General features: G+C 53.1%; 1 protein-coding gene across 2 annotated transcripts; it reads right to left on the reverse strand.

Annotated features, from left to right (window-relative positions):
• Positions 1–1,170: 1,170 nt before the first annotated feature.
• Positions 1,171–20,437, reverse strand: SLC27A1 (solute carrier family 27 member 1). Of its 2 annotated transcripts, none has more exons than XM_037141988.2 (13): positions 20,338–20,437; positions 17,158–17,325; positions 10,623–11,017; positions 10,327–10,488; positions 10,160–10,229; positions 9,208–9,299; positions 9,018–9,127; positions 6,420–6,629; positions 5,161–5,287; positions 4,935–5,072; positions 4,699–4,863; positions 4,187–4,333; positions 1,171–3,148 (listed from the first exon to the last, which is right to left on the reverse strand). In XM_037141988.2, the coding sequence occupies exons 2-13, from the start codon at positions 17,322–17,324 to the stop codon at positions 2,991–2,993; spliced, it is 1,941 nt and encodes a 646-aa protein (XP_036997883.2). In that variant the 5' UTR covers position 17,325; positions 20,338–20,437; the 3' UTR covers positions 1,171–2,990. The 2 variants fall into 2 exon arrangements, with proteins under 2 accessions (XP_036997883.2, XP_036997882.2); XM_037141987.2 differs by lacking the exon at positions 20,338–20,437 and adding an exon at positions 18,716–18,906.
• Positions 20,438–26,808: the final 6,371 nt, after the last annotated feature.

Here is a 26,808-nt window from a genome sequence, read left to right on the forward strand (position 1 = left end):
GAGGGAAGATAGGAAGTCTGCTTTTCACTCATTTTTCTGTAAACTGAAAAGTGCTCTAATAAAATCTATTAATTTTTTAAAAGGACGTAGAAACCCTGGCCAGGTAGCTCAGGTGGTTAGTGTCATCCTGATATGCCAAGATCGTGGGTTCAAAATGACAACAAACTCGCAACTATGAACAACTGAACCTAAAATAACAAAAACAAAACAACTAGAACAGGAACAGAATCACAGAAATAGAAATCACATGGAGCATTATCGGTGGAAAGGGGGGGGGAAGGTACAGGGAATAAGAAGCATAAATCGTAGGTACAAAATAGGGGGAGGGTGAGAATACTATGGGAAATGGAGAAGCCAAGGAACTTGTATGTGTGACCCATGGGCATGAACTAAGGTGGGGGAATGCTGGTGAGATGGGGGTACAGAGTGGAGGGAAATAAAGGGGAGAAAAAAATGGGATAACTGTAATAGCTTAATCAAGAAACAATTAACAAAAAAAAGATTGTGGGTTTGAGTCCCAGTCAGGCAGGTGCAAGAACCAAACAATGAATGCGAAAGAGGAACAACAAATCAATGTCTCTCTAAAATCAATAAAATTAAAAATAGAGCCAGTCATAAGTGTCATCAGGATTGTTATCAGCATCCTGAAGGGAACTTATTTTGCTTTCATGGCTAGAGTCACAGGCTTTGGGTACTCTCCAAGGTTCCCCACCTGGCCACTTTCTTGACAGGAGCCTGACAGTGACTTCATTCCCCTCTTTGTGCCCCAGTTTCCTTATCTGTGCAAGGGGGACATGGTGACTTTTGGACATGGTAATGATGTATGAAGGGGTACTACCCAGAATGCACTTACCAGTACACCAGCGGTACCCTATGACCACCGGCAGCAGACCCTTCTCCCATCCTCCCTGGGCACGTCAGAGGGCTCTACCTTGCCTCCCTCTCCTTGTAGGCTTGGCATTCAAGGACCCACCCTACACACTGGTGGTTCATTTGGCCATGACCCAGCCCAGGCCTTGCCCATCCCCATACAAGCCCAAGGCCACCCCTTCAGCGCCCCCTCCCAGCCAGCGCTCTGTTATCACAAACCTTTCTTCCTCTGTCCTCTGGAGACAAGATGAGACAGACACTAATACTGGAGAGGGCACAGCAGAAAGTAGAAGTTGAGAGTTCAATTTTTAAAAAAATGTTTATTGATTTTAGAGCAGGAGAAACATCAACTGATTGCCTCCCATACGCACTCCAACCAGGGATCAAACCTGCAACCTACGTTATGTGTCCTGACCAGGAATTGAACCCCCAGCCTACTGGTACACAGGATGACATTCCAGTTAACTGAGCCACACCAGCCAGGGCAGAAGTTGAGAGTTTAGACTGTGAAGCTCAAGGTTCTGGGTTAAAATTCCAACTCTTGTCACTCAGAGCTACAGCCACACCTGCTGGCCCCATAGAAAGAGGGGCACCCTTCCTGGGGCAGCGAGGCATGCCAAGACACACTCTCTTTTCTGGGCCATCCTCTGTAGCTGTTGGAACCCACAGGTGGACTGGCTGATGCTCCCCTGCAAAAACTGAGGCCAGGACAGGGCTTTGGTGAGGCCCTGGAGGCCACGGGGAAGCAGGAATGTTAACCTCCATCCTCCTCTCCTGCGAGGCCTCGCAGATACAAAAACGGGCAACAGGGCAACAAGAAAAGGCCATGTTTGCCTTGCTTGTGTTGGTGGAGCATGTTCCCAGTGAGGATCCTGCCTTCTGACACTCAGAAAGCATTCCTTAGGACAGGGAACGACTGGGCTCCCTTCAGGCACCGGATGTTCTGCATGTTTATTAAAATGAACTAGGAGACAAAACCTTGGTGCTTAGAAAAGCCTGTGCAAAACAATGCAGGTACACTCACTACTGGCTCTACTGTGTGTTCTAGGTGCTGGACGGTGCTGCCGGAGGAACTGACAGGCAGGCAGGCAGAGTGGCCAGCCCCAGCAACAGGAGTACAGGATGGGCCACCAAGAAAGGCAGTGGGGATATCCAAGCCATCCTGGCTGGATTACCTAGGATGTCACTAGTAAGGCCAGCAGGGACATTTAACGACTGGAACCCCTGAAGCCTCCTCGGATGCCACCAATAGCTGAGCTCTCTCCACTAGGCCACTCCCATGGGTCCCACAGCCACCACCCTGGATGGGGACACCCAAGAGGCATCTGTCAGGGTAAGCATCTGAGTGGTGGCATCCACCCAGCAGTCTTCAGGGTCCCTCCAGCAGGAGCTCCGCGGAGATGCCCAAATAGGGACATCAGGCAGGGGCAACATCCAAATGATCACAGTCAATTCTGGAAGCTTCCAGGGCATCAGGAAAGGCAGGCAAGGCAGGAGTGACCCACGAGGGATGGGAAGTGCAAAAGGCAACTAACTGGCCCTGCCTGGGAGCGATTTCCAACTGACCCGGAGGTTCCTTGCTGATGCACCCCACGATGGGCAGGGTGGGAAGACCAACCTGGCTCCTCTGGCAGGAAGGGCTGTGGGCCTGCCTGGATTTCACACAGGGCTACTCAGTGGCCTTGTGTGAAACCCAGCAGCCTCAGGAGGCCTGGACTAAGTGGGGCTCCTTAAGGCACAGCTGAGGGAAGTGGGAAGGCCCTACTCTGGGTCTAAGACCCAGAGGGGATGACAGATGGAGGCCCCAAGCAAGGTGAAGTTCCCAGGGGATGTCTGCTCTGCACCTGGGAGAATGGAAGGAGAACAGGGAGAGATGGGGGAACAAGGGAAGAGGCAAGGGCAGATGGGGATGGCAGGGATGCCACTGCCAGGAAGCAGAAGAGAGAGACACACAGGCACAGGAGCAGGACATAGGCAGACAGGGCAAGCAGAGAGCTCAGGGGACCGGGCGGAGGAGAACAAGGGGAGGGGAGGGACTCGGGCTCCTCCTGAGGTCGTTTCTCGGCCCCAGCCCACCTTGCTTGAGGGACCTGGCCAGGAGTCTGGCCAGCAGAGGAGCTTCAGAGGGAGAAGGCGCCTGAGCAGATTTGGGCATAGACACCCTGGTCCAGGGGCAGGTAGTGTCCCTGCTTCAAGTCCAGGAAGAAGAGGCGGTCGGAGGTCTGGCACGGGTCAAAGCCTTCATGCTGCAGCCGAGTCTTCTGGATCTTGAAAGTGCCTACGGGGGTGCAGGTGGGGGTGGTGGATGGGGACTCTCTGGAGTCCCCAGCTCACCATGCCCTCCTGTGCCTCCAGGCTTCTGCAGACGCTCTCCCCTTGCCCAGGAACATTTCTTCCCCATGGTGCCTGCCCGGCTCCCCCTTGTCACTCAAGGCCCAGTTTTGTACCCCCTCCCTTTTAGGGAGACCACTCCTGGGTGCCCCCAGGAAACTGAAGCAGGGCAGGGTCTGTCACACAATAGGTCAGGGGTCAGGAACTTAAAGCCCAAGGGCCAAATTCAGCTCACCACCTGTTTTTATAAATAAAGTTCTACCGACACAAAGCCATGCCCATTCATTCACACAGTCTAAGCTGCTTTTGTACTACAAGGCCAGCCTGAGTGGCTGGGCCAGACAGTGGATGGACCATAAAAGTAAAAATACTCTCCAGGCTTTAAGGAAAGGTTTGCACTCCGTGCAGTAGACAACTCAAGAAGGGCTTTGTGAAAGATGAGAGCTGGGGTCAGTACTAAAAAGCAAGGGAGGGTACCCATGTGCTCTAGAGTTTGGAAGGTTTGTTTTGAAACAAAAACCCAAAAGCACAAACAATAAGATTTTATAAAAGGAGAAGTACGTGACAGAACTGAGGGTTTCCTCCCAACAGAGGCTCCAGTGGGCGATGTTAACTCCTGGATAGGAGAAGAGACTGATGGTGTGTGGGATTTACTAAGGGATCAACATCCAGGCCATTACTGAGGAACTCTCGCAAATCAAAAAATAAAGGGGGGGGGCACACGATACAAAGATAGGCTAAAGATCCGAGAGCTATCAGCGGGGTGAAGTGATTTGCTCGAACTTCCTAGTCATCAGAAGGATGCAGGAAACGAAGAGACACACCGACCACTGTTGAATGTCTAGTGGGGTTGGGAGTGAGGGAAGGAAACGAGGATGTAAACAAAATGAGAAGCGTTCTGCACAGGCCTGTCACTCCAGCTGGCTGTGAACCATTATGTCAGACCTGGGGACCTGAACAAATAAGGCGGGGGGGGGGGGCGAACCTGTGGTGTCCACCTTGGGCAGGAGGCGCAGGAAGATGGGCCGAGCATAGGGCGCTAGCACTTTCTGTAGCTCCTGGTACAGTGCATTGGGGCTCAGCTGGCCATGCGGGTCTGCGATAGCCGCCATGCCTGCTTTGCCTTCCACTCCTAGAGACAGAGGCTCAGTTGAGAACACCATTCCTTAGCCACCATGGGGTCAGATACACCCTCAAGTAGCAGCCCTTGGCCTCTGACCTCCAGTCCCTCCCACCTGGCAGAAAACATTTCATTGAGCTCCTGCCACACTCAGCAACCCTGAGTCAGGGTCACTTGCAGGATCCCTTTTTCTGGATGAGGAAACTGAGGCTCAGATCGCACATGAGGGTGACTCTAGTCCCAGTGGCACCCAGCCAAGCTGTTGTGTGCAGTCACCAGGATGGGCACTGCTCAAGGGCACTTGTACTTCCAAGCTCCTCCTGGCTGGGCTCCTTTGGGCAGCTGTACCCCAGGACCACCCCACGGCCCCAGCTTGCCTGGCACAGCCACCCCGTACACGGCCACATCTGTGTGGCCCAGCAGGTGGCTCAGCACACCCTCCACCTCAGTGGTGGAGACGTTCTCCCCACGCCAGCGGAAGGTGTCCCCACTGCGGTCCCGGAAGTACATGTAGCCCAGCTCATCCATCACCAGCACATCACCTGGCAGAGGGAGGAGGGGCAGGTGAGATGGCAGCCACCATCCTCACAGCCAGCCCCCAGGGTGTGCACACCTGAGATGTAGGCACTGTCACCCTTGCAGAAGACGCTGTGGGCAATCTTCTTGCTGGTGGCGCTCTCGCTGATGTAGCCATCGAAGCGACGCAGTGGGTCCTGCTGGTTGATCTGACCCACTAGGAGGCCGGGTTCCCCTGGGAAGGAGGCCACGCTCAGGCTGAACTAGGAGGCCAGGGGCTGGGGACCCCAGCTCCCAGGGGACTGGGTAAGGGCCCCACCTACCAGTCTGGCATGGGATGCAGAGACCCTGGGCATCCCGCAGTAGTTCCATGGTGTCCTCATTGACCTTCACCAGCTGGATGGGGTACACGTTGGGCAGGATGCGGCTGTTGAAGCCACAGGAGCCCACCTGGGATAAGGGAGACAGAATCGGCACAGAGCCCCAAGCTGGCAGTGTCGTCCTCCATGACACACTACCTCTCCTGCCCCAGGGCCTAGAATAACAGCCTCAGTGTCACCCCAGCTCTGTGACCTTGGGTGATCTGAAAAAGGGGGTATTATATCTCCCCTGGGCCTCCTCCTCCCACCTTCTCAGTCTCCCTACAGTCACACCAGACCTGCTGGCCTGCCACCAGTTCCTGATCCATAAAACCCTCTACCCTGGCAGAAGTGGGCATCTGGAGCAATCCCAGAGCCGTGTGGGGGACTGAAAGAGCTTCTGCCCACTGCCTACAGTGTATCAGCCTGCCTGGATCAGTCCTAGGAGCAGAAATGCCTGTCTAGTGGATTTGTGCAGCTGCATCCTGTTGGGTATGTTTGTTGAAGCAGCACCCTGCACTACTGTGACCGCAGTGGCCCCCAGGGATGTCCACTTAACAGGCATGCATGGCAGGGGCAGGCCTTGTTCTCAGGTGCTGGGAACCCAGCAGCCAAGGGCACAGAAAAGTATTCCTGCCCCGTGCTTGCTTCTTTATTACTGTCATCTGTTCTTGGCCTTGGGGAAGAGGCCCCAGGGGGGTTGGGGGAGGGGGAGGGAGTGTTGGGCAAAGCCAGAAAGGACATAATCACTAATCATGAAAGCCTGTTTGCAGGGAGCTGCCAGTGGGGGCCGCTGCACTGAGCTCATGACGTTGGGTAGAGAGAACACACCCAATGAGCTGCTAACCCCTTTTATAGATGAAAAACTGAGGCCCCAGAAGCCTGAGGGATTTGTCTGGTAGGAGAGGATCAGTGCTCCACCCTCCTCTCTTGGTGCCCCTGAGCCCTGCCCTCCCTGTCACCTTTGCAGGTGGACACTGAGGCTCATAAAAGCTGAGGCACTTGTCTGGCACACACAGCCACTCCATGGACTTGAACTCAGGGGTGAAAGTTGTATGACTATGCACTAGAAGAGGCTCTCTGAATGTGGAGGGTGTGGGGGTGTCCCAGGAGCACCCTCTCCCCTGCCGATGCTCCCCCACAATCCACCCTTGTGCTCCAGGGCCACGGTGATTCCCAAACCCAGACTTCTGGACTTGCGCCAGATGCCCTGCCTCGCCCACCTTCCCATCCAAGTTCGCAATGCTGCAGTTGCACTCGGTGGCCCCATAGAACTCGCCAATCTGTTGCACACGAAAGCGCTTGGTGAACTCCTCCCAGATGGACGGCCGCAGCCCATTGCCCACCGCCAGGCGTACACGGTGCTGTCCCTCTGCCTCACGCACTGGCTGCTTCAAAAGGTAGCGGCAGATCTCCCCGATGTACTGGACCACCTGGCAGAGAGGGAGCGCGCATGGGCAGTCACACCAACCAGAAGGGAACCTGACACCCCGGACAACCCCCCACCTTGGGCACTAGAACAAAACGGCCCTAAGGTTAACGGCTGTAGGGAAACAGTTCAGTCCTCGAAAGCAGCTCGGAATGCACCTTCCACGTAGCGTGGATGCATCTGGTTCCCCCACATCCGGTTCCCCACAACTCCGCTCCCCCCACCAACACTCCTCCGTGGTCCCTCCATCCCCAAGTCACTTCCTGGGGACACCTAGTGTGCTGCACACAGGCCAGGAAGGCAAGCCTCAGCACTGATGCCCAACAGGGCAACCTCAGCCCAGACCCCATCGTGCTCTAGTCTGTCCCCCAGAGCCTGGCCAGCTGAGCCCGGGCTGCCCACAGCACCCCCCTTCGGGTGAGACCACTGTCAGGTGCTGCCTCTGAATGTCATCAGACGCAGGTCCACCCAGTCACCTGCTCACTGACGCCCCCTGCAGGGGGCACCTGGACAACAGGTGGGAGCTGATAATCAACCTGGGACCCCCAACTAAGACACACCTGTGTCGGGGTGATTTTTGTGCACCCACTGTACACACCCCAGTGGATGCGAAGAGACAAAGGCACATCTTAACCATTTTCAGTGCACAGTTCAGTGGCATTAAGTACATTCGTGTTGCTGAACAACTATCCCACCATCCATCTCCAGAAGTTTCTCATTTTCTCAAACGAACACTTTGTCCCCATTTACCATCCACTCTGCCTGCTCCCACCCCGGCACCGACCAATCTACTTCCTGTCTCTACCCATCTGATGCTCTATGGCCTTCACATCAGTGGGGTCACACAGTGTCTGTTCCTCTGTGTCTGGCTCATTCACTCGGCATAATGTCCTCAAGAATCAACCGCACTGTAGCATGTGTCAGAATTTCCTTCCTTTTTATGGCTGAATAATACTCCATTATGTGCACGGGCCACATCTGCCTCTCCATTCATCCGTGGACAGACACTTGGACTGCCTCCATGTTTTAACTGTTGTGAGTAATGCTGCTCTGAACGTGGGTGTACAGATATCTCTTTGAGAGTCTGCTTTTAAATCTTTCATTTTAAAAACAGTCCTCACCAACCACAAACAGCCAACAGTATATGATTCCATTTACAGGAAATTTCCAGAACAGGCAAATCCACAGAAACATAAAGCAGATCCGTGGGTGCCAGGAGTTGGGGGTGAGGAGGGCCCGGGCGGGGCGGGGGGAGTGACTGCTGATGGGGGCAGTTCTCCCTTTGGGGGTGGGGGTGGAAATGTTCTGGGATGAGACAGAAATGACGGCTGCGCAGCACGATGAATGTACTTAATGCCACTGAACTGTTCACTTTAAAATGGCTAATTTTGTGTTATGTGAATTTCACCTCCATTTTCTTAAGTCATCTTTCAGAGGTTTTCCTGAAACATCTACGCAGGGAGCATGCTGCTGTCCCGGTGGCCTCACAGCCACGCAGGAGGAGGGACTCGGGTGGGGGCGGAGGAGGAACTGCTGGCCTCTGGAGCCAGTGAGAGGTGCTCGGGAATCCCCTGTACTTCCCTGTCCACATTTATATGCACCTGCAACTCTCAATAATTAAGTTAAAAATCCAAAGTGTCTGCATTTCAAGATTCAGATCAGCAATTTCCCCCAAGACCTCCCCCCAAATAGAGTAAATCCTTGAAAGCAGAGTATGGTCAGTGCCTCAGGGGTCCCCAAAGACCTGGGCAAGTGGCTGAACCTCTCTGGGTCCACCCGTCCATGGTGGGATGGCCCCTGCCAATTTGCCAGTCCCATTCTCTCCCCACCTGCCCCTCTCTCCTCAGAGAAAGGGGACAGTACTTATACGTCCACCCCCACCACAGTGCTGAAGTCCTCTGTGAGGCGGGGCGCGGAGCGGCGGGGTGTGTCCTGGCCCTGCCTGCTGTCTAGAGCAGCAGGAGCCCTCCACCGCTGCCTCGTGCTCGCCCCACCTAGAAGGCCCTGCGCCTTGTGGCCTCAAACAGCCCAGGGTGGTGACTGCATCCTCTGGTCTCATTTCCATACAGCCACCTGCAGGGAAGACCAGCGTGGGGGGAGGTCCAGGGCACAGGGAAGTGGAGCCTTAGGGAGCTCAGGCAACCTGGACCCAGTTGCCCCTGCATTACAAGTCTCCGTTTCCCCACAAACGGCTGTGACACCTTTGCCCACTCCCAAGCGGTTATATGGGTCTGATGAGGTTACACATGGAAGGTTTAGTCCTGGGTTGGATATAGAGCCAAAAACTCAAGAAATACTAGCCACCCTCCTGTCCCCATCCAGGAGCCCTGGAGAGCGGGGGAGAGTGGGCCAGGCCTTAATGCAGGACCCGTGGGATGGCCCGGGGCCTGACCGTGCAGTTGTACTTGACGCAGTCATCCCAGAAGCGGCTGGCTGAGAACTTCTTGCGGAGGACAACCGTCAGCCCGTAAATGAGACACTGCCCCATGCCCATGATGTTCCCTGCAGAGGGCACACTTGGTGAGGGGTCCCCAGAACCCGCCTGTCCCTGCCCTGCCCCCTGCCCGAGCTGCCCCTCCTACCTGCAGAGTGATACAGGGGCAGACAGTCATAGAGCACGTCTTCCTTTCGCATGCTGTAGCCGTGGTGGCCAAAGGCCGCGATGCGGTAGTACCTACAGGGGCGGGGAGTGCAGCGGCTGGGACCTCCACCGCCCAGGGTACGGGAATGGGGGAGTGTGCTGGAAACTGCGGACACAGCGGGGACCCAGGCAGAGCCAGTCCAGTCCCCAGGGGGTTACAGGCTGGCAGGAGAGGCACGAGCAGCAAATAAAAACTTTCCGCAGTGCTATGTGCCCTGAGGGATATAACAGGGTGAAAGGACAGAGAGAGGCTAAAGGTGACAGAGCCAGGGAGAGTGGGGATCCTGTCTGGGGAAGTGACACATTAGCTGAAGTCTGGCAAGGAGCTGAGGGGGCAAGTTAGGGAAGGGGCCCAGACAGTGCCCACAGCACTGTGAAGTCACTGAAGCCAGAAGGAGCCCATTCCATCTGAGGAAATGTGAGGGACCAAGAAGACAGCAAGCAAGGGGGGAAAGGAAGAAAGCGACATCAGAGAAGTGGCAGGGCCACACACCGTGAGTGGGTTTTATTCTGAAGGCCAAGGCGGGTACAGGAAGGGCTGGCGCCGGGGACCCGAATTAGGATTTAAACCCTCCTGGGGCCTCTGAGTGGAGCAGAGCCTTTGGGGCAGGACTGGGGGCAGCAGGAGGCCAAAGAGGGGCTGGGGCAAGTCCAGGTAGAGCGGAGGTATGTGGACAAAGTGGACAAATAGAGGGCACAGGAGCTGCCAATGGGCCAGTCACGGGGCAGAGGTGAGGTGATGAGGGTCCCAAAGCGCCAGAAACAGGGCAAATCTATGTCCTGACACGGGCCGTGGGTCTTCTGGGTTGGGATCAGGATGCCCACAGACCCCCAGCAGGAGCTGGGGTTGGGGGGTCCTCCCCCCGCTGGGGACAACGCCACGGGCCCCTCACCTGCTGTGCACAACAATGGCAGCCTTGGGCAGCCCCGTGGTCCCCGACGTGTAGATGTAGAAGAGTCGATCTGCAGGAGACGAGGGTTTTCAGGACCGGGTGCTGGTGGGAAGTGAGGAGGGCACGGCGTGGACATGGATGGGGGAGGGGGCCCCGCGTGGACTCACCATCCATGCCCTTGCCAGGGGACTGGGCCAGGGGGGCCGTAGACGCCTCCTTCAGCAGTGGGTCCAGGAGCTGGGTGTCCGGCCAGATGCCCTCGGGACCCACGTCTCCAGAGCAGAACTTGAGTAGGCTCTTCCCCAGGTGTCCGCTCACCTCAGCCACCACTTCAGCCAAAAACAGACGTGTCACATTTAAGGACTGGCCGGTTCCTCCCAAGGTCTGAGATTCACTGTCTCCCCACCCTGGGCAGCCCCAAGCCCCTGGCCAATGACAATGCCTTGCCCATATCCAGCCTTACCTGCTGCCAGCTCCCCTCCAAAGATGAGGGCCTTGGCGCCCGAGGTGCCCAGGCAGAAGGTGAGGGGCTCACGTCGCAAGTTGACATTGAGCAGAGCGGCCTCCACACCCGCCTTGGCCAGGCCCAGCCACAGCCCCACAAACTCCGGCCGGCCCTCCAGGAAGATGGCCACCACATCACCGCGCACGAAGCCCAGCTGGTGGAAGACGTTGGCCACAGCATTGGAGTAGGCATCTAGCTGTGCGAAGGTCCAGCACACACCACTGCCGGCATCCACCAGGGCCAGCCGCTCAGGCTGCTGCTGCGCCACTGCCTGGAAGATCCCTGGGATGGTGTGGCGGGCGCGCTGGTGCCGCCACAGCTCCAGGCGCACTCGGATCAGCACAGAGAGGCCGCTGAGGGGGTGGGAGGGCAAGGGGGATGGCGTTACTGGGTACCTTGCCAGACCCCCAACAGATCCCACAAGCCTTAGTGTCCACATGTGGAGAAAGGGGAGGGAAAGACAGGCAAGAGTTCAAGGAGGACCCTCTGGTTGGTGGGTCTCTCAAGGACTAAGGTCCATTTACCAGGAAAGAAGCAGATCCACAAAGGCGGTGTGGCCATGCGGTACAAACCAGAATCACTCTATCTTCCTCCACCCAGCCTGCACGGTGACCCTGAGGGTGCGGAGGCCTAGTCCTGCATGTTTCTCTCCCCGGGGACATTTTAGGCACCTATGCTGACTCCCTACCAACTCCACCTTGAACTCCTCATGCTCCACCTACCCAACCAGGCCCTGGGGTCCAGGTAGGAGCTGGGCAGCTGCTCCACCCCCAAGTCCGACAGGCGCTACGTGCAGATGGCCAGGGGAGGGGCAGCCTCTGCCCCCAGATGGGGCCAAGAAACCTACTGGCAAGATACAGGGGATGCAACTCAACGAGCATTTGAAATGGGTGTGTCTCACTCCCTTTTCCCAACCTGCTAGTGGACATAAGGGCACAGCAGGACCCCAGATGGAGGCAGCCAGGTCCCTGAATGATGGTGTGGGGGTGAGCAGACACCACATGTGCCAGGCTGTCAGATGAGGGAGAAATGAACTTTTTGTTTTAAGCAAACAAAAATTGCTTTAGATCACAACACCAAGAAATCCAGAATTTCTTGGGTACAGTAGCTCAAGAAATGAATGGTTCCCTGGTTTTATGTGCCTCCCTGCCCCTCCACCCAGGGTCTCTGGCTCTGAGAGGTAACTTTGAACTGGGTCAAGCCACTGATAATGTGGGCCTGTTTGTTACAGTATCTTGCTCTGCCTCAAACAATACAGGCATAGTCTCGACTATACCCTGCCTTAGGCCTCATCTGGACATGATATCCCACAGGCTTTAGTATCAAATTCCTTATCAAATTCATTCTTTGCACCATTGCTGCCTCCCCCATGCCTCCTGATGCCCTGCAATGGCTTCCTTATATCCTTGGACTTAACATGTTCACAGCAGACCTCAGCAGTGACATTCATTCATTCATTGATTCCCCCCTCCTTCATTTAAGAGGCAGTAATGGATACCAGTGCCTATTATGTGCTAGACACTGTTTTCAGCTCAGACACAACAGGCCCGACACTCAGGGGCTCACAGTACTTCCAGGAGTGAGACTGCTCCTCACACATGAAGGAGCATGACAAAAGTGCTGGCTGGTGACAAGGCCCTGACAGGTGATGCAGCAAGAGTGATGTGGACTGGGGCAGGAGTGGGAGTGGCCTTACAGAGAGGCAGGTACGTGACTTCTGAGCAGAGCCTGGCAAGGTGAAAAGGAGAGGCCATGGGTAAAGCTGGGGGTACAGCCAGTACAAAGGCACTGGGGTAGGAATGGGCGCAGGGAATGAGGCACATTTAAGAGCCAGAGCAGAGCCAGTGCAGCAGGAATCAGGCAAGAGGAAGATGGAGAGAGACAAAGTTCTCGGTGGACACACAGATCTGTTACAGGAGATGCCCAGCAGCACCTGCAGTTTTTAAAAACAAGGGTTCAGGGTTCTGATGACATTCATAAGAATTCCTGTTTGGGTCACACTGTTTACCCTGGAGACCTCTAGGGACCCCTCCAGATGCTCCTGGGAAGGGACCAGAGTTCTGTGGTCCTTGTGACCTGGCTGAACCCCAGCGTCCACACACATGCATCCATCATAGTAAGAGATGCATAGTGCCATATGCCTGCCCATTCACTAGGCTCCTCCCAGCATCCTCACCACCTCCCCCAGGAAGCCTTCCAGGGTCAGTCCGTACACTGTGCCCTCTGCTCCCCCATCCCAGCAGAGATTCCCCCAAATGGGACTAGACCTGGTCAGACTCACACAAGAGGTGAAAGTCATTCCAGGCAAAAAAGGGAAAATGCAGATGGAAGGTAGGACAGGCAGACAGCTGCCACTTGAGGTCTTTCATCCTGGAGCTGGTATGCCTTAAATAAAAGTAAAAAATTACAAGTGAGCCCTGATTGGTGTGCTTCAGTGGATTAAGTGCCGGCCCGTGAACCAAAAGGTCGCCAGTTCAATTTCTGATCAGGGTACATGCCTGGGTTGCAGGCCAGGCCCCTAGTTGGGAGCAGGGACATGAAAAAGAGAACCAATCGATGTTTTTCTTCCTCTTTTTCTCCTTCCTTTCCCTCTATCTAAAAATAAATAAATAGCCCTGGCTGGTGTGGCTCAGTGGTTTGAGTGCCAGCCTTCAAAGCCAGGGGTCACTGGTTCGATTCCCAGTCAGGGCACATGCCTGGGTTGTGAGCCAGGTTCCCAGCAGGGGGGGGTGTGAGAGGCAACCACACACTGATGTTTCCCTCCCTCCCTTTATCCCTCCCTTCCCCTCTAAAACTAAATAAAATAAAATAGTTAAAAATAAATAAATCTTTTAAAAAATTACACGTGAAAGTGGAAAGAAGAGAGAACCATGTAAGGAAAAGAATGGAGAACATGCACATCTGTGCACATAGAGAAAAAGACAAGGCTGCCTTGATTTCTGTAGCCGTGTCTTGGAAAAAAAGATACTGAGAAGGGGAACTGCAGGGCTGAGGGCAAGGAAGAGAGGCAGCTTTCACTGCACATCCCTTCAGAACATTAGGATGTTGTGCCGTGTGTTACATATTAACTATTACAAAAAATAAGTAAAGACATAAAATGTTAAAAGTTAGCTGTTTAGCCCTGGCTGGTGTGGTTCAGTGGACTGAGCACCGGCCAGAGAACCAAGAGGTCACTGGTTCAATTCCCAGTCAGGGCACATGCCTGGGTTGTGGGCCTGGTCCCAGTAGGGTGCTCGTGAGAGGCAACCACACACTGATGTTCCTCTCCCTCTCTTTCTCCTTCCCTACCCTTCTGTCTAAAAATAAAAATAAAATTAATAGTTAGCTGTTTACACATCCACTTCCCCGGTCAGATCCCCATGGCTCATCCATTCAACTGAAAAAATAGAGCTCTGGTCGAGTAGTTCAGTCAGTTAGAGTGTCACTGCGATACGCCAAGGCTGAGAGTGTGATCCGTGGTCAGAGCACATACAAGAAACAACCGATGAATGTGTAAATAAGTGGAACAACAAGTTGATGTGTCTCTCTCTCTCAAAAAAAAATCCCAATAAATAAAAATTTAATAGGGTAGCTAAGATGGGCAACTTCTGTGTTTATTGAGCATCTACTACATGCTGGGCACCGCGCTAACTTTACGGCCATCTTCCAAAGTAGGGTCCTGTAGTCACCATTTGTCAGATAATGGATGAGCTGGGAGCCCGAGGTCACAGAGAGTCAGGGACAGAATAACGAAGAACCAGGCCTCCTGGCAGGGTCCCTAAACTCCCCCTCATGTTGGCCACGAAGGTAAGCCAAGTGCCCATGGCGCATGTAGCAGGTAATCAATTAATGCTTCTCAAAGGAGTGGCATTGTACAAAGGCTATTCTTACAGATGAAGGAACTGGGACTCAGAGGGAGAGGAGCTAAGGGCCAGCAGGGGGCAGAGCCAAGGTCCAACTAGATAAGCTGGCTCTGGTGACTAAGCTACTAACCACCAGCTTACATAGCCACCAAGGTACCTACCTGCCAGCTGATAGCAATCAGCAGCAACACATCTGAGCACCTACTGTGTGCCCAGCTCTCACCTAAAGAACTGCATGAGGGGGTCCTGGTGTAACAGCTTTGGGGAGAGGGCCAACAGCAAGTTTGGGAAACACAGGAAGCAGCTCCTGAATGAGGGCTCCCCACCCACAGACGACACAGCAAGAAAGAGGAACTGAGGCTGCTGCTGGTCACATTCAGGTCACCTGAGCACTCACAGTGGGGTCCCAGCTCTGTCAGCCTGTCACCAGCCTGTCCTGCCCCAGCCTCCAGACTTTCTGACGCACACTCGCACAGGCAGGCAGTGGACACCAGCGCTCAGCTCCAGCCACACGCCTCGGCAGCAGCCCAAGCCATCCCTACTCTGGGGACAAAGAGGCCACTCTCTGTCTCTGGGTCCTTCCCAAGGCAGCTTCTCACTCCTCTGCCCCCTGTGCCCCCTCCTCTTATTACCCAGGGCAGGAAGAAACCAACAATGTTAAATGTGGTCAAATCTCATGCCTCAATTATGGGATGAATTGAGAAAACTGCAACAGGATGTTTAAATGCTTTCTGAACCCACAGTCTAAATGCAGCTCTCACCCCCCACCCCAGCACAGCATAGCAGCTAAGAACATGGACTCCAAAGCCCTGCCCCACCCTTCCTGTGTGTCCCTGGGCAAATGTACTCACTTCTCTGTGCTTTGGTTCACCAACCAGTAAAATGGGGTTCATGAGCATTCTTTCCTTATGTGGCTGAGAGTATTATAACAAGGCTTGCTACATGGAGAGGGCTACACAAGCGGTATTAGCTAGTTACTGCTGCATAACAAATTACCACTGGAAACAACAGGCATTTATTATCTCACAGTTCCTGTCGTCAGGAATCTGGGAGTGGTTTAGCAGGGTGGTTCTTGCTTGGGGTCTCCTGTGAGGCTATTATCCAAGGTGTCAGCTGGGGCTGTGCTCATCTCAAGGTTTTACTAGGAGAGAATTCACTCCCATGCTCATTTATGTGAGTCTCTCCAAAGGGCTGTCTCACGTGTGGCAGCCAGCTTCTCCCAGAGGGAGTGACCCAAGAAAGGGCACCCAAGACTGGAGCCACAGTCTTTTTTATTACCTAATATCAGAAGTAATATCCCATTGCTTCAGCTGTGTTTCATTCATTAAAAGTGAGTGGCTAGGTCCAGCCCACACTCAAAGGGAGGGATCAGATAAGAGCATCAAAAACAGGAGGTGGGCCCTGGCCATCGGTTGGTTGGAGCATCGTCCTAATGCACCAGGGCTATGGGTTCGATCCTCAGTCAGGGCGCATTCAGGAATCAACCAATGACTGCATAGATAAGTGGAACAACAAATCAGTGTTTCTCTCCCCTTTTTTCTCTCTCTCTCTCTCTCTCAAAATCAATTAAAAGAAAAAAAAAAGACCAAGAGGTTGGGCCACCTGCAAGGGTGTCAAGCCCTGGGTCAGGGACTCAGAGTGGACCCCACTCCTGCCCTGTCCCCAGGGAAGACAGGACTGAGCATGGATACCCCCAGCTCCATGGGGTACAGCTGGGGCCTTGACAAGTCCGAGGAGACAGGAAGGCCTGCCAGCCATGCTCCTGTTGTGTGCAGCCTGAGTGGAGGTAAAGGCCACAGGCTGCACCTGGGCTCCCCACATCCCGGAGAGGAAAGGGTTCCTGTGAACACATCAAGTCTGGCTTTCACAGTAGGTGCTCCTGCACTCCCCCTCCACGTGGGGGCTGCTACTGAGGTTTACTCTGAAGGGAATCTCCAGCAATACCTCACCCCAGGAAAACTCAACAGCTTCTTTGAGCCCCTCACAGACACCCCAGAGACCTGCCAAAGATGCCTACCCTTGCCACCAGAATCCCCTCCCCAGAAATCCCAGTCTCCAGAGACCACCAAACAAGCCTTGGAATACACAGCAACATCTCCACAAACCCTGAACAACCCCCAGTCTCACACAGACCCCAAACTCTCAAAGAGCACCTGGCCACAGAAATCTGTAAATGGCCCAGAGGAGGCACACACCGTTCAAGATGTCCTTTTCAGATGCCTCAAGAAGCCCTTTCATTCCTCCCCCAAAAGCTCCCAGAGACCACTGGGACTTACCAGAGTCCCTGAAATGCCCTCAGAGGCCTCCCACAGTCACCGAGACCCCCAAACACCCACAGCCTTATAATCAGCCCCAGTTCTCTGGAACTCCTACCAGCTGCCCACAGACCCCCAAGTTGCCCTCAAGCCCTGTGAGGTCTCCCACGTGGCTTCAATAACCTTGAAACCTGCTCCTGTACCTCCAGACACTTTCAAGCCGACCCCTGCAAATCCCTAGTCCCCAACCCATCACTCTTTCAGGCCCGGGCCCCGCCCCCCGGATATAAACCCTCTCCCCCAAGGCCTTCAAGGGCTTCCCTACGCCGCTTCTGCAGCGGTCTTCTGTTCGCCCCTAGGGAGTACGGCCGGGGACCAGGCCGGGGTTGCACTCACAACAGGTCCCGTCTCGCAGTCTTGCAGACGATGCGCAGGAAACGCCAGCCGCCGCCGCCCACGTATACACAGAGTGCCGCCGCTGTGCTCCAGGTCCACGGCAGCCCCAGCAGCCACAACAGGACCAACGAAGCCACGGAGGCCGAGCCCGCACCAGGAGCCCGCATCCTGGGGAGGGGGAGAACGCTGAAGTCGCAGGTCGCTCGGGCTCCGCCCCATGGACAGGGAGGCCACGCCCCCAACCCCCGGTCCCGCCCCCAAAGGGCGAGACCGGGCACTGCCCCCTTCTCAGGCCCGCCTGCTCCAAATAACGTCCTGGCAAAACCCCGCCCCCGAACCAGGGCAGTTTCCTAGTATGGCTCACACTCCTTGGCTAATTATTAGAACAGAGCACAGGCCGCTCCCCTAAACTCAGGTCTTCCGCTGTCAGTCACTGTCAAGCCCCGCCCAATGCCTTGACCTAGCAGTGGAACTCCGGACCCAACCTGCACTCTCACAACTTAGCCCCCAAGTTTGGGCTCCACCCTGTCCACGCCACAGACCCAGGTCCTTCCCAGTCATTCAACCAGGCCCCGCCCTATTCCCTGATCTAGCCGCAGTGCTCGGCCCCAAGATCCACCCTCATTTCCTGTCCCCAAGCCCGTCCCCCTACACGTCCTGGGTTTTCCTGGAGGTCCTGCCACTATCATTCGCCACTCATTAGGCCCCGCCCATAAGAACAAGCCCCCGCCCACTCTGACCCAAACTTCGCCACCAATCCCCCATCTGGCCCGCATTCCAGCACCATGTTCCATCCCTGGCCACCCGTCCCGCCCTCAGGCTCTAGCCCACCAAAGCGCCCTAGGTCTCGCCTTACCTGCCCATCCCCGCCCACCCGAAGATCCCCTTCCGACAGTAGAACCTCTTAGCCGCATAGTGGAGGCCCGCCCCTTTCCGGAGACCACGACCATAGAGAGGGCCTCCGGGCCAGAGAAACCACGACCAACGAGACCCGGGCGCTAGAACGGCCGGGCGAAAACAGCCTCTGTCTCCCTGACAACCAAGCTTCGCCCGCCCGAAGTCTGGAGTTTAGAAGACACGTGCACCGGAGCCTAGGGGCGTGGCTTCAGGCGCCGGTAGCCCAGTCTGTATTTCTTCCAGCTTTCCTATCTCGGGTATCTGTGGCATTCCTGTGCAGGATTCTTGCCCCAGCTTGTCCTATATACGAGTTCCAAACACACATTTTAGGAACCTTGGAAGTCCTAAACTCACAGCCTAGGGCCCCAGAAGTTTCTAAATCCAAATCCCACTTTAGTGGGATATATCCCACTAAAAAATATATTACAAGGACTCAGCTAATCTCAAATCTATACCTCAAAATCTTGTCAGCTAAGTCTCAGTGTAATGACCAAGGAGCCCAGGGAGAACAAAATCCACATACCACGTCCCCGCCCTCCCACTGGAGTCCTTTATTGGCACCCCAAGGTCCTAAATGCTCATCCAGAGGCCCCAAAGCACCCTCCTGGTCCGGTGTGGCCAGCGCCGGCCTGGATGCCCACCACCCTGTTCCCTGGCTGACCTGGAGCTTCTCACAGACCCTCAGCCTTGGCTGCTCCCTTGTGGGCTCCCAGATGCTCAGGCAGGAGGCAGGCAGGGACAACCAGTCCAAGACAGAAAACCCCAAACTTAGCCTGCTGGTAAGCTTTCCGGAGGTCCTCTGGTTTTGCGGGCTCCTAGGCCTGCGTTGCCTGCCTTGTGCCCATGAGGTCCTCTGCCCGTCCCTCCCTCCAAGCCCCCCCTCCTCTGCCCTCGTGCCCACTCCACCCCTGCTTGTTTTCTTCCCTGCTTGGCGACCTCCCCAGTGCAATCCTTGGGAGGCTGCCTGGGCCTTCTTCCAGAGCCATTTGGAGGACAAGGCTTGGCAGGCACTCACCCCTTCCCCCATCCCCAACCCCCACGCTGTCATTCGTTCCTGCTGGCCTTCCAGGGTGGGTGGAACAGCAGACAAGGAGACAGATCCCGAGAACAGGCCCAGAGCCAGCCACCAGTCCACTACTTTCTTGACCAGGGGTCAGTGGAGTCAGAAGTGACAAGTGAGTATAGCTGTATTCTTATCCTGCCAGGTAGTACTATTGTGATTACCCCCATTTACAGGTAAAAAACTGAGCCCTGGAGTTGTCACCCCAGCTCAATAATTTGCGAATCATTCATTCGCAAATGTGGGCAGAGAGCTTGCCCTCCCTCTTCCCTACCTTCTTCCACCTCCTCCTTCTTGCCCAGATTTCCCTCTTCCCCTACTTCCTCCCTCTCTCCTCTCCCTTTCTTTGTGCTTGTTCTTCCCCTCTCCCCTGTCCCCCACTTCCCTCTGCTCTTCTTCCCCTACTCCCCCCCTTCCTCCACCTACTCATCCTTCCCCTTCTAGCTCCCTTTGTCCCTCCTCCTCCCCATCCCTTCTCTTCCCTCTCCCTCTCTCCCTCCCACCTGCCTTCCCTCCTCCTCTTCTTCCTCTTCTCCCCCTTCAGTTCTCTCTCCTCCTACCCTTATCTCACCAAGTTCACTGAGCCAGAACTGAATAGTTCAGGGACAATTTCTCCCAACCCTACTCACAGCTCCTAGAGACACACTTAGGAGTCTTCAGTCTGCAATTCTGGAATCCAAAATGCTCTGAAAGCCCAACTTTTTCTTAAGATGGTGTCAACTCCAGCAAAGGGAACTCGGGATAAGTTCCCTGCAGTGACCCAAGATATTTTCGGTGATTAATTATCCCTGTTTATCCTTTGTTTATCCCTTTACAGAAGGTCTACTCCACACCCTGAGTGATATCACACACTAAATGACAGCTTTACCTCTCTAAAATAGAAAAAAAATCCCAATTCCAAAACATATGTTGACCTTAAAAAAATAAAAGTGATTTTACCAGCAAAAATAGGTTTGTTTGGAAACAACGGAGTTTTAATTCAGTATAAGCAAAAGCCATAGGCAAGTCCTACAAACGAAGGAAGGAATGATATTTTATGGAGCAAAAGGAGAAGTTAGGAAGGGCTGTTGCGAAAGAAAGCCCATTGGAGAAAAGCAAGAGAGTTCAGGGAGATGAGTTTTCCATTGGCTGAATTACTGGGGCAATCGATTTCTAGAAAGACCTGCAGCATATGTACATCTTTTCCTGTAGAGTAGGAGTCCCCCTCCCCCCCCTCCACTGACCTGTGGCCTGTTAGGAACTGGGCCCCACAGATGGAGGCGTTCAGTGGGCAAATCTGGGAAGCTTCATCTGTGTTTACAGCCGCTCCACACAGCTCACATTACTGCCTGAGCTCCGCCTCCTGTCAAGTCAGCAGCCACAATACTTCTCAAAGGAGCAGGAACCCTACTGTGAACTGCGCATGAGAGAGATCTAGGCTGTGCACTCTTTATGAGAATCTTAACACCTGATGACCTGAGGCGGAGCAGAGGTGGTGATGCTAGCGCAGGGGAGCAGCTGCAGATACAGATTATTGTTAGCAGAGATTTGACTGCACAGAGACCATAATAATTCAATTGCTTGGAGAGTCGTATCAAAACCCTATCAATGAGTGGCAAGTGACAAGCTGCATCTGGCGGCAGGCTGTAAGTCAGAATCCGACACATTTTAGTCCTCGAGTGGCCCGCTATTATTATATTTACCTCTCCGTCCAAGCCTCTTTCCTGTCCTGTGCACTTGTGTGTCAGTAACAGTTTGGCAAGCCCACATGCTAACCCTAGCTCGTGGTGAGTTATACAGTTATATCATTATATATTGCAGTGTCATAATAATAGAAATAAAGTACACAATAAATGTAATGTGTTTGAATGATCCAGAAACAATCCCTCTCCCCTGGGTCCGTGGTAAACTTGTCTTCCACAAAACCAGTCCCTGGTGCCAAAAAGGTTGGGGGCCACTGCTGTAGAGGGCCTCTGATTGACCATATGCCTGTAATTGATATGAGTGGTATTATATAAGAGCGCCCCCTTCTGGCCTTTCCATTTTAGTGAGGTTTTCCTTTTAAAAAAAAAGATTTTATTTATTTATTTTTAGACAGAGGGGAAGGGAGGGGGGAAAGAAACGATGTGTGGTTGCTTCCCACACACACCCCGCACCCTCACTGGGCAACCCAGGCACATTCCCTGACTGGGATTTGAACCAGGGACCCTTTGTTTCACAAGCTGGTGCTCAGTCCACTGAGCCACACTGACAAGGCCCCCTCATTTTCACACAAATGTACCCAGGGATTCCAGATGAGCAATTAAGGAACAGCCCTGTTTCCATTTCACACAAGGGGAAACTGAGGCCTAGATAGGGGGACAGAACTCAGACTCCAAGGCCAAACTAGGCTCTGACCTTCTCCAGCTGGATGGTCTTGAGTGGGTCACCTCTCCCCTCTACCTTGCTTGCCCTCTGGGTAATATCAACTGACTCCTAGGCGCTGTAAATAAAATATGTATCGATCACCCACAGCACAAAGTCTGACAAAGTGTTTATTATCTGGAGAGTGAGTGGAGCAGGCACACAGGAGGTGTTGGGGCATAGCCTAGTGGACTTGTCCCTCCCTGGGGTGACGCCAGGGGCCTGCAGGCCACAACAAAAAGAGTTCTTCAAACTTTCTGGAAGGAGAAAAATGAAACGGACATTGAAATAAAATACTGAAAGATCATAGCATGGGTGTTTCACAAAAGTAGAACGTGAGCACCACGTGGGAGTGAGCAATTTCTCTGTGTAGTCAAGTGCCCACCGCACTGGACTGGGAGTGTGAGTTCCTGGGGCTGCGTAACAGCCACAAACCAGGTGGCTTCAAACGACAGGAATTTCCTCTCTCACAGTTCTGGAAGCTGGACGTCTAAAATCAAGGCGTCAACAGCCGCACTCCTTCTGGAAGTTCTAGGAGAGGATCCTTCCTGCCTCTTCCAGCTTCTGGGGCTCCAGGTTCCGTTGGTTTGCGGCCACATCTCCCCAATCTCTGTCTTCACTTGCCTTCTCCCTGAGTGTCTGTCTTCTCCTCTATCTCTCATAAGGACACTTGTCATTGAATTTAGTACCTAACTAGACAATCCAGGATGATCTTGTCAACTGATGGTCGTTGGCACCAACTCAACACCCACAGGAATCCCCAGTTGCGGGTGTGGTGAAGGAAACTTCCTTTAGTGCAAACAGCTCTGCGGTAATACAGCATGGCTGTGAAAACAGCGCTGCGGTGGAACAGCTCCCCAGTGCCACCGTGCAGCTGCGGAAACCGCGGGCGTGACGCTGCCCGCCCAAGGCCTGGTGTGCCACCAGGCCCCTCTTCAGCCAAGCGGTTCAGCTCCACCATGGTCTGCTCCACTGGTGTTTCAGATCCAGCCAGAAAAAAACGGGTAAGGAGTCTTGGGTGGAAAGGGTGCTTCCAAGGAGCTGATTTACATAGACAGAAGTCCCCGCCCCTGGTCTCTGATTGGTTAGATGGGCGCCCCTCCAACCTCCTTTATTAGGGCTGGCTCAGAGAGCAAAAACACAGTGCTGGCTAGCAGTTTAGCACTGAGGCAGCGGGCAGGCTAGTGCAGAGGCTTCTCTGCAAAGTGTGGTTTCAGCGAGAGAGCCCTTGCAGCAGTGGCTGCTGGCCTTTTTTATTTATTTATTTTTATTTTTATTTTTTTTAATTTGAGCCCAGTTAGCCACCAGGAGCCCTTATTGTGTGTCTTTTCCCTAGAGTTCAGTCTCATCTTGAGATTGTTAATTACATCTTTGAAAACCCTTTCTCCAAATAAGGTCACAGTTACAGGTCCTGCAGGTTAGGACTTGGTTATACCTCTTTGGGGGCTACCATTCCACCCACTCAGCGGGACGCAGGGTTAGAACAGTGGTTCTCAATTGCCCCTGAGGGCACTTGGCAATGTTTGGAGACATTTTAATGGCTGCAACTGGAGAAGGTGGGAGTACACTATTAGCATCTAGTGGGTAGAGGCCAGGGTGCTGCTAAAACCTTATCATGTACGGGACCATCCCCACATCACAAAGAACGATCTGGCCCCAAGTGGCAAGGGTGCTGCAGTTTGGAAATTCTGGGGCAGGTTGGAATTGGCTCCACAGCCCCACACACGTCATTTGCTGGATAATTTGGCGACGTGGGTCAACTTCTGCCAGGGTCTGTGTCACCTATAAAATGCAATAAAATTGCTTGGCCCTTGTAGAGCCGTTCTGAGGACACGAGCCTGGCACCTCACTAACATCGTGGGAGATTCCCCACTGTTGAGACGATGTTGCTCTCAGTGGCTACAGGCCGGGATTTCCCAGGGTTGTAGCAAAGTGAGGAAAATCTGAGCAGGGAATTATTTCTAAATGAGGTGAAAGGTGGACACACCTGGAAAGGACCTGTTCTTGAAGTCTTAACAACGTGAATTAAGCCCTTGGCGATGAGGATTTTGTGGCTTTCTTTTCATTGTTTAAAGCCAATAATACTAAGTTTCTTTCAGTCTCCCACAATTTCCTAAGCCCTGAAAAATCCTCTAGAATAGGTGTTTTTTTAATATTTAATTTTTATTTATTTTTAGAAAGAGGAGAAGGGAGGGAGAAAGAGAGGGAAAGAAACATCAATGTGTGGTTGCCTCTCGCAAGCCCCTTACTGGGGACCTGACCCTCAACCCAGGCAGGTGCCCTGACTCGGCTTTCTGACTCGCAGGCCAGCACTCAATCCACTGAGCCACACCAGCCAGGGGCTAAACTAGGTGTTCTCGTTAGCTGCTGCTGCATAACAAATTACCCCGAACTCAGTAGATTCGTAATGTCACTGGAAAGGGACCCAGAGGTAGGTCTGCCCCAGCACGGTCTGGAATGTGTGGGTCCTTGACTTTGTGCAGGGAAGAACTCACGACATGAGTCCAGGTGATTTTGAGAATACATTATTAAAGCTGGGGACAGTGAAACAAAGGAAGGGTTTAAGATAGAAGAGGGAAGATCACAGCAACAGGAGTGAGCCTGAGCTGGGCCGCCTAGACTCAGGAGAGAAAGTCGCAGAGGCAGAAGTGAGCCCAGGCTGAGCTGCGAAGACTCAGGCGAGGAAGTCACAGTAACAGGAGTGAGCCGTGCTGAGCTGCGTGGACTCAGAAAACAAGTTACAGAGGCAAAAGGAGCCTTGAAGACCGGTTCAGGGGGTTAGCCTGGGTCAAGTTGCTGCTTCTCGTTGCTCCCTGGGTTGCGAGTCGTGTGGGAACCCTCAGAGAGTAAGAGAAAGAAAGCAAAGATGCACCCCTGAGGAAGGAAGGGGGTGGATGCACGCACTCAAGGAAGAGCACCACTGGCAGTCTTTGTCCTGAGGGTTTGCATCTGTTTTCTAAAGGAGGGAGTTTTAGGGGAAGTCTCAGGGGAGGTATCAACAGAATATTCAGCAGCTTTTCTGTTTCTCTTTGATACGCTGATGCATCAAAATGAGCAGATGGGGAGTTTGGGACATTCTCTGATCAGCGTCACTGCTTTACTTTTATCTTGCACTTGTCTGGCTCCACTTGTTTCTTGTTGTTACTTATTCCTGACTGCATTTGTTCTGGGGTCTGGCCGACAGTAATGGTACCAACTGGGTCTGTCGTCCGACTCCCTGACTAGGATGAAGCTACTCACTCTCTGGCTGGGGAGAAGAGATACAAAGAGTTTGCTCCAAAGTGTCCTCCGTTCAGTAGGATAAGATCTTGCGATTTATTAGCTGGCTGTTAATCGCTCAGTCTTGTTTAACTATCTGTTTTCCTCATTCCACTTGCCAAGGTCTTTTCCCAGCTTCTTACTAACCTGCCTCAATACAACAGCCATCAGCTGTCTCAGGATCCCAAGGGTGGCCTGAGCAGACGGTCCCTCTGCTGGTCTCACTGGACTCAGTCACTCTGGGGTGGCCAGGCTAGAGGATGACGTGTGTGGCCAGTGGTGCTGGCTGTTGGCTGGGCATCTGCTTCTCCCTGTGGCCTCTCACCCCGTAGGCTAGAAAAATAATCTGGCAAACCTCTGCTCACAGGCCAAATCCAGCTCATTGTCATCAGCTAAGTATGGTTTTTACATTTCTTTTTAAAGAAGATTTTATTTATTTATTTATTTTTAGAGAGAGGGGAAGGGAGGGAGAAAGAGAGGGAGAGCAACGTCGATCTGTGGTTGCCTCTCATGTGCCCCCCCCACCGGGGACCTGGCCTGCAACCCAGGCACATGCCCTGACTGGGAATTGAACCGGCAACCCTTTCATTCACAGGCCAGCACTCAAGCCACTGAGCTACACCAGCCAGGGCAGTTTTCACATTTCTTAAAGATTTTAAAAAGTCAAAAGACTAATATTTCATGACACATGAAAATTCTATGAAATTCTAATTTTGGCATCCATAAAGTGCTGTTATTGGAATCCAGACGTATAAATTCATTTACATATTGTCTGAAGCTACTTTGCACAACAGCAGAGAATTTAAAGTTGCAACAGAAACTGGATGCCCCACAAAGCCAAAAATATTTACTACCTGGTCCTTTACAAAAAAGGCTTGTCAACTTCTGGGCTACATCTCTTCCTTGTGTTACTGGAACTCAAGGGGTTCACGGTTTGGGGGTACTCTATTCAAGAAGGAAACATGGTTGTTGCGGGTACCGATTATTTCATTTACTTGCACCAAGTAAAGCAGGCAGGCGGTTCAAATCCAAAGCTCTGTTTCCCCAAGGGGCCTTAGCCATGGTTTACATATACTGTTTGGTTAATTACACATCAATTTTTTTCCTTTGCAGTTGTGGCTACATTTATCTCCTTGGGTTCCTGTCCAGTTCATCCTGTTTCCAGCTGGTCTACAAAATACTGTGCTACATTTTAACATTTAGCAAGAGTAACATTTAGTGCCCTGGCTGAGTAGCTCAGTTGGTTAGTGTGTTGGCCAGATACAGGAAGGCTGTGTTTTCGATCCCCACTCAGGGCATGTTTCTCTCCCTCTTTCTTCCTCCTTTCCTTTGTCTCTAAAAGTAAAAAACAAACAAACAAACAAGGAATCAACCAGAAAGCCCTGACCAGTGTGGCTCAGTTGAGTGGGCATGGTTCTGTTAAGTGAAAGGTTGCAGGTTCGATTCCCAGTCAGAGCACAGGCCTGGCATGTGAGGGTTTTGTCCCCCAAAAGGGAGCCTATAAGAGGCAACTGATCAATATTTCTCTCTCACATCAATGTTTCTCTCCCTCTCTGTCTCCCTCCCTTCCCCTCCCTCTAAAAATAAAATCTTTTAAAAACTTGTTTAAAAATGATAACATTTAGTAATATTTAGAACTCCCAGACCCTGAGACCCTTATCCTATTTAACACGTGGGGCACCTGGAGGAAGCATTGAGACACAGGTGGTGGGAGCCGCTCGGCCTGCCTTCTGCCACAACCTGTGGGTCAAGGCAAGTCAAGGAGAAGGAAACTGGTTTCCACCTCCTGATGGGAGGGGGCTACAAAATACTGTGGCAGTGATTTTCCACTTTGCACATCAAGGGATCTTAAGGTGGGCTGTCCAGGCAGAATTCATCTTTATTTCCATTAACTTCTCACTGTAATTTGGCATGTCCTCTCATGCCCTGTCAAAGCAGGTATAGGCCGGTCTCGCGACTCTTTCACTCGTGAAAATCGAAGGCAACTCATATCGCATCCTGATCACCGGCAGACGTCTCCAAATACCACTATGCTCACCTGAACTCAGAAACTG

This window comes from Artibeus jamaicensis, unplaced genomic scaffold (genome assembly GCF_021234435.1).
Source record: "Artibeus jamaicensis isolate MK-2021 breed Jamaican fruit bat unplaced genomic scaffold, CSHL_Jam_final contig_477, whole genome shotgun sequence".
NCBI classification, from domain to species: Eukaryota; Metazoa; Chordata; class Mammalia; order Chiroptera; family Phyllostomidae; genus Artibeus; species Artibeus jamaicensis.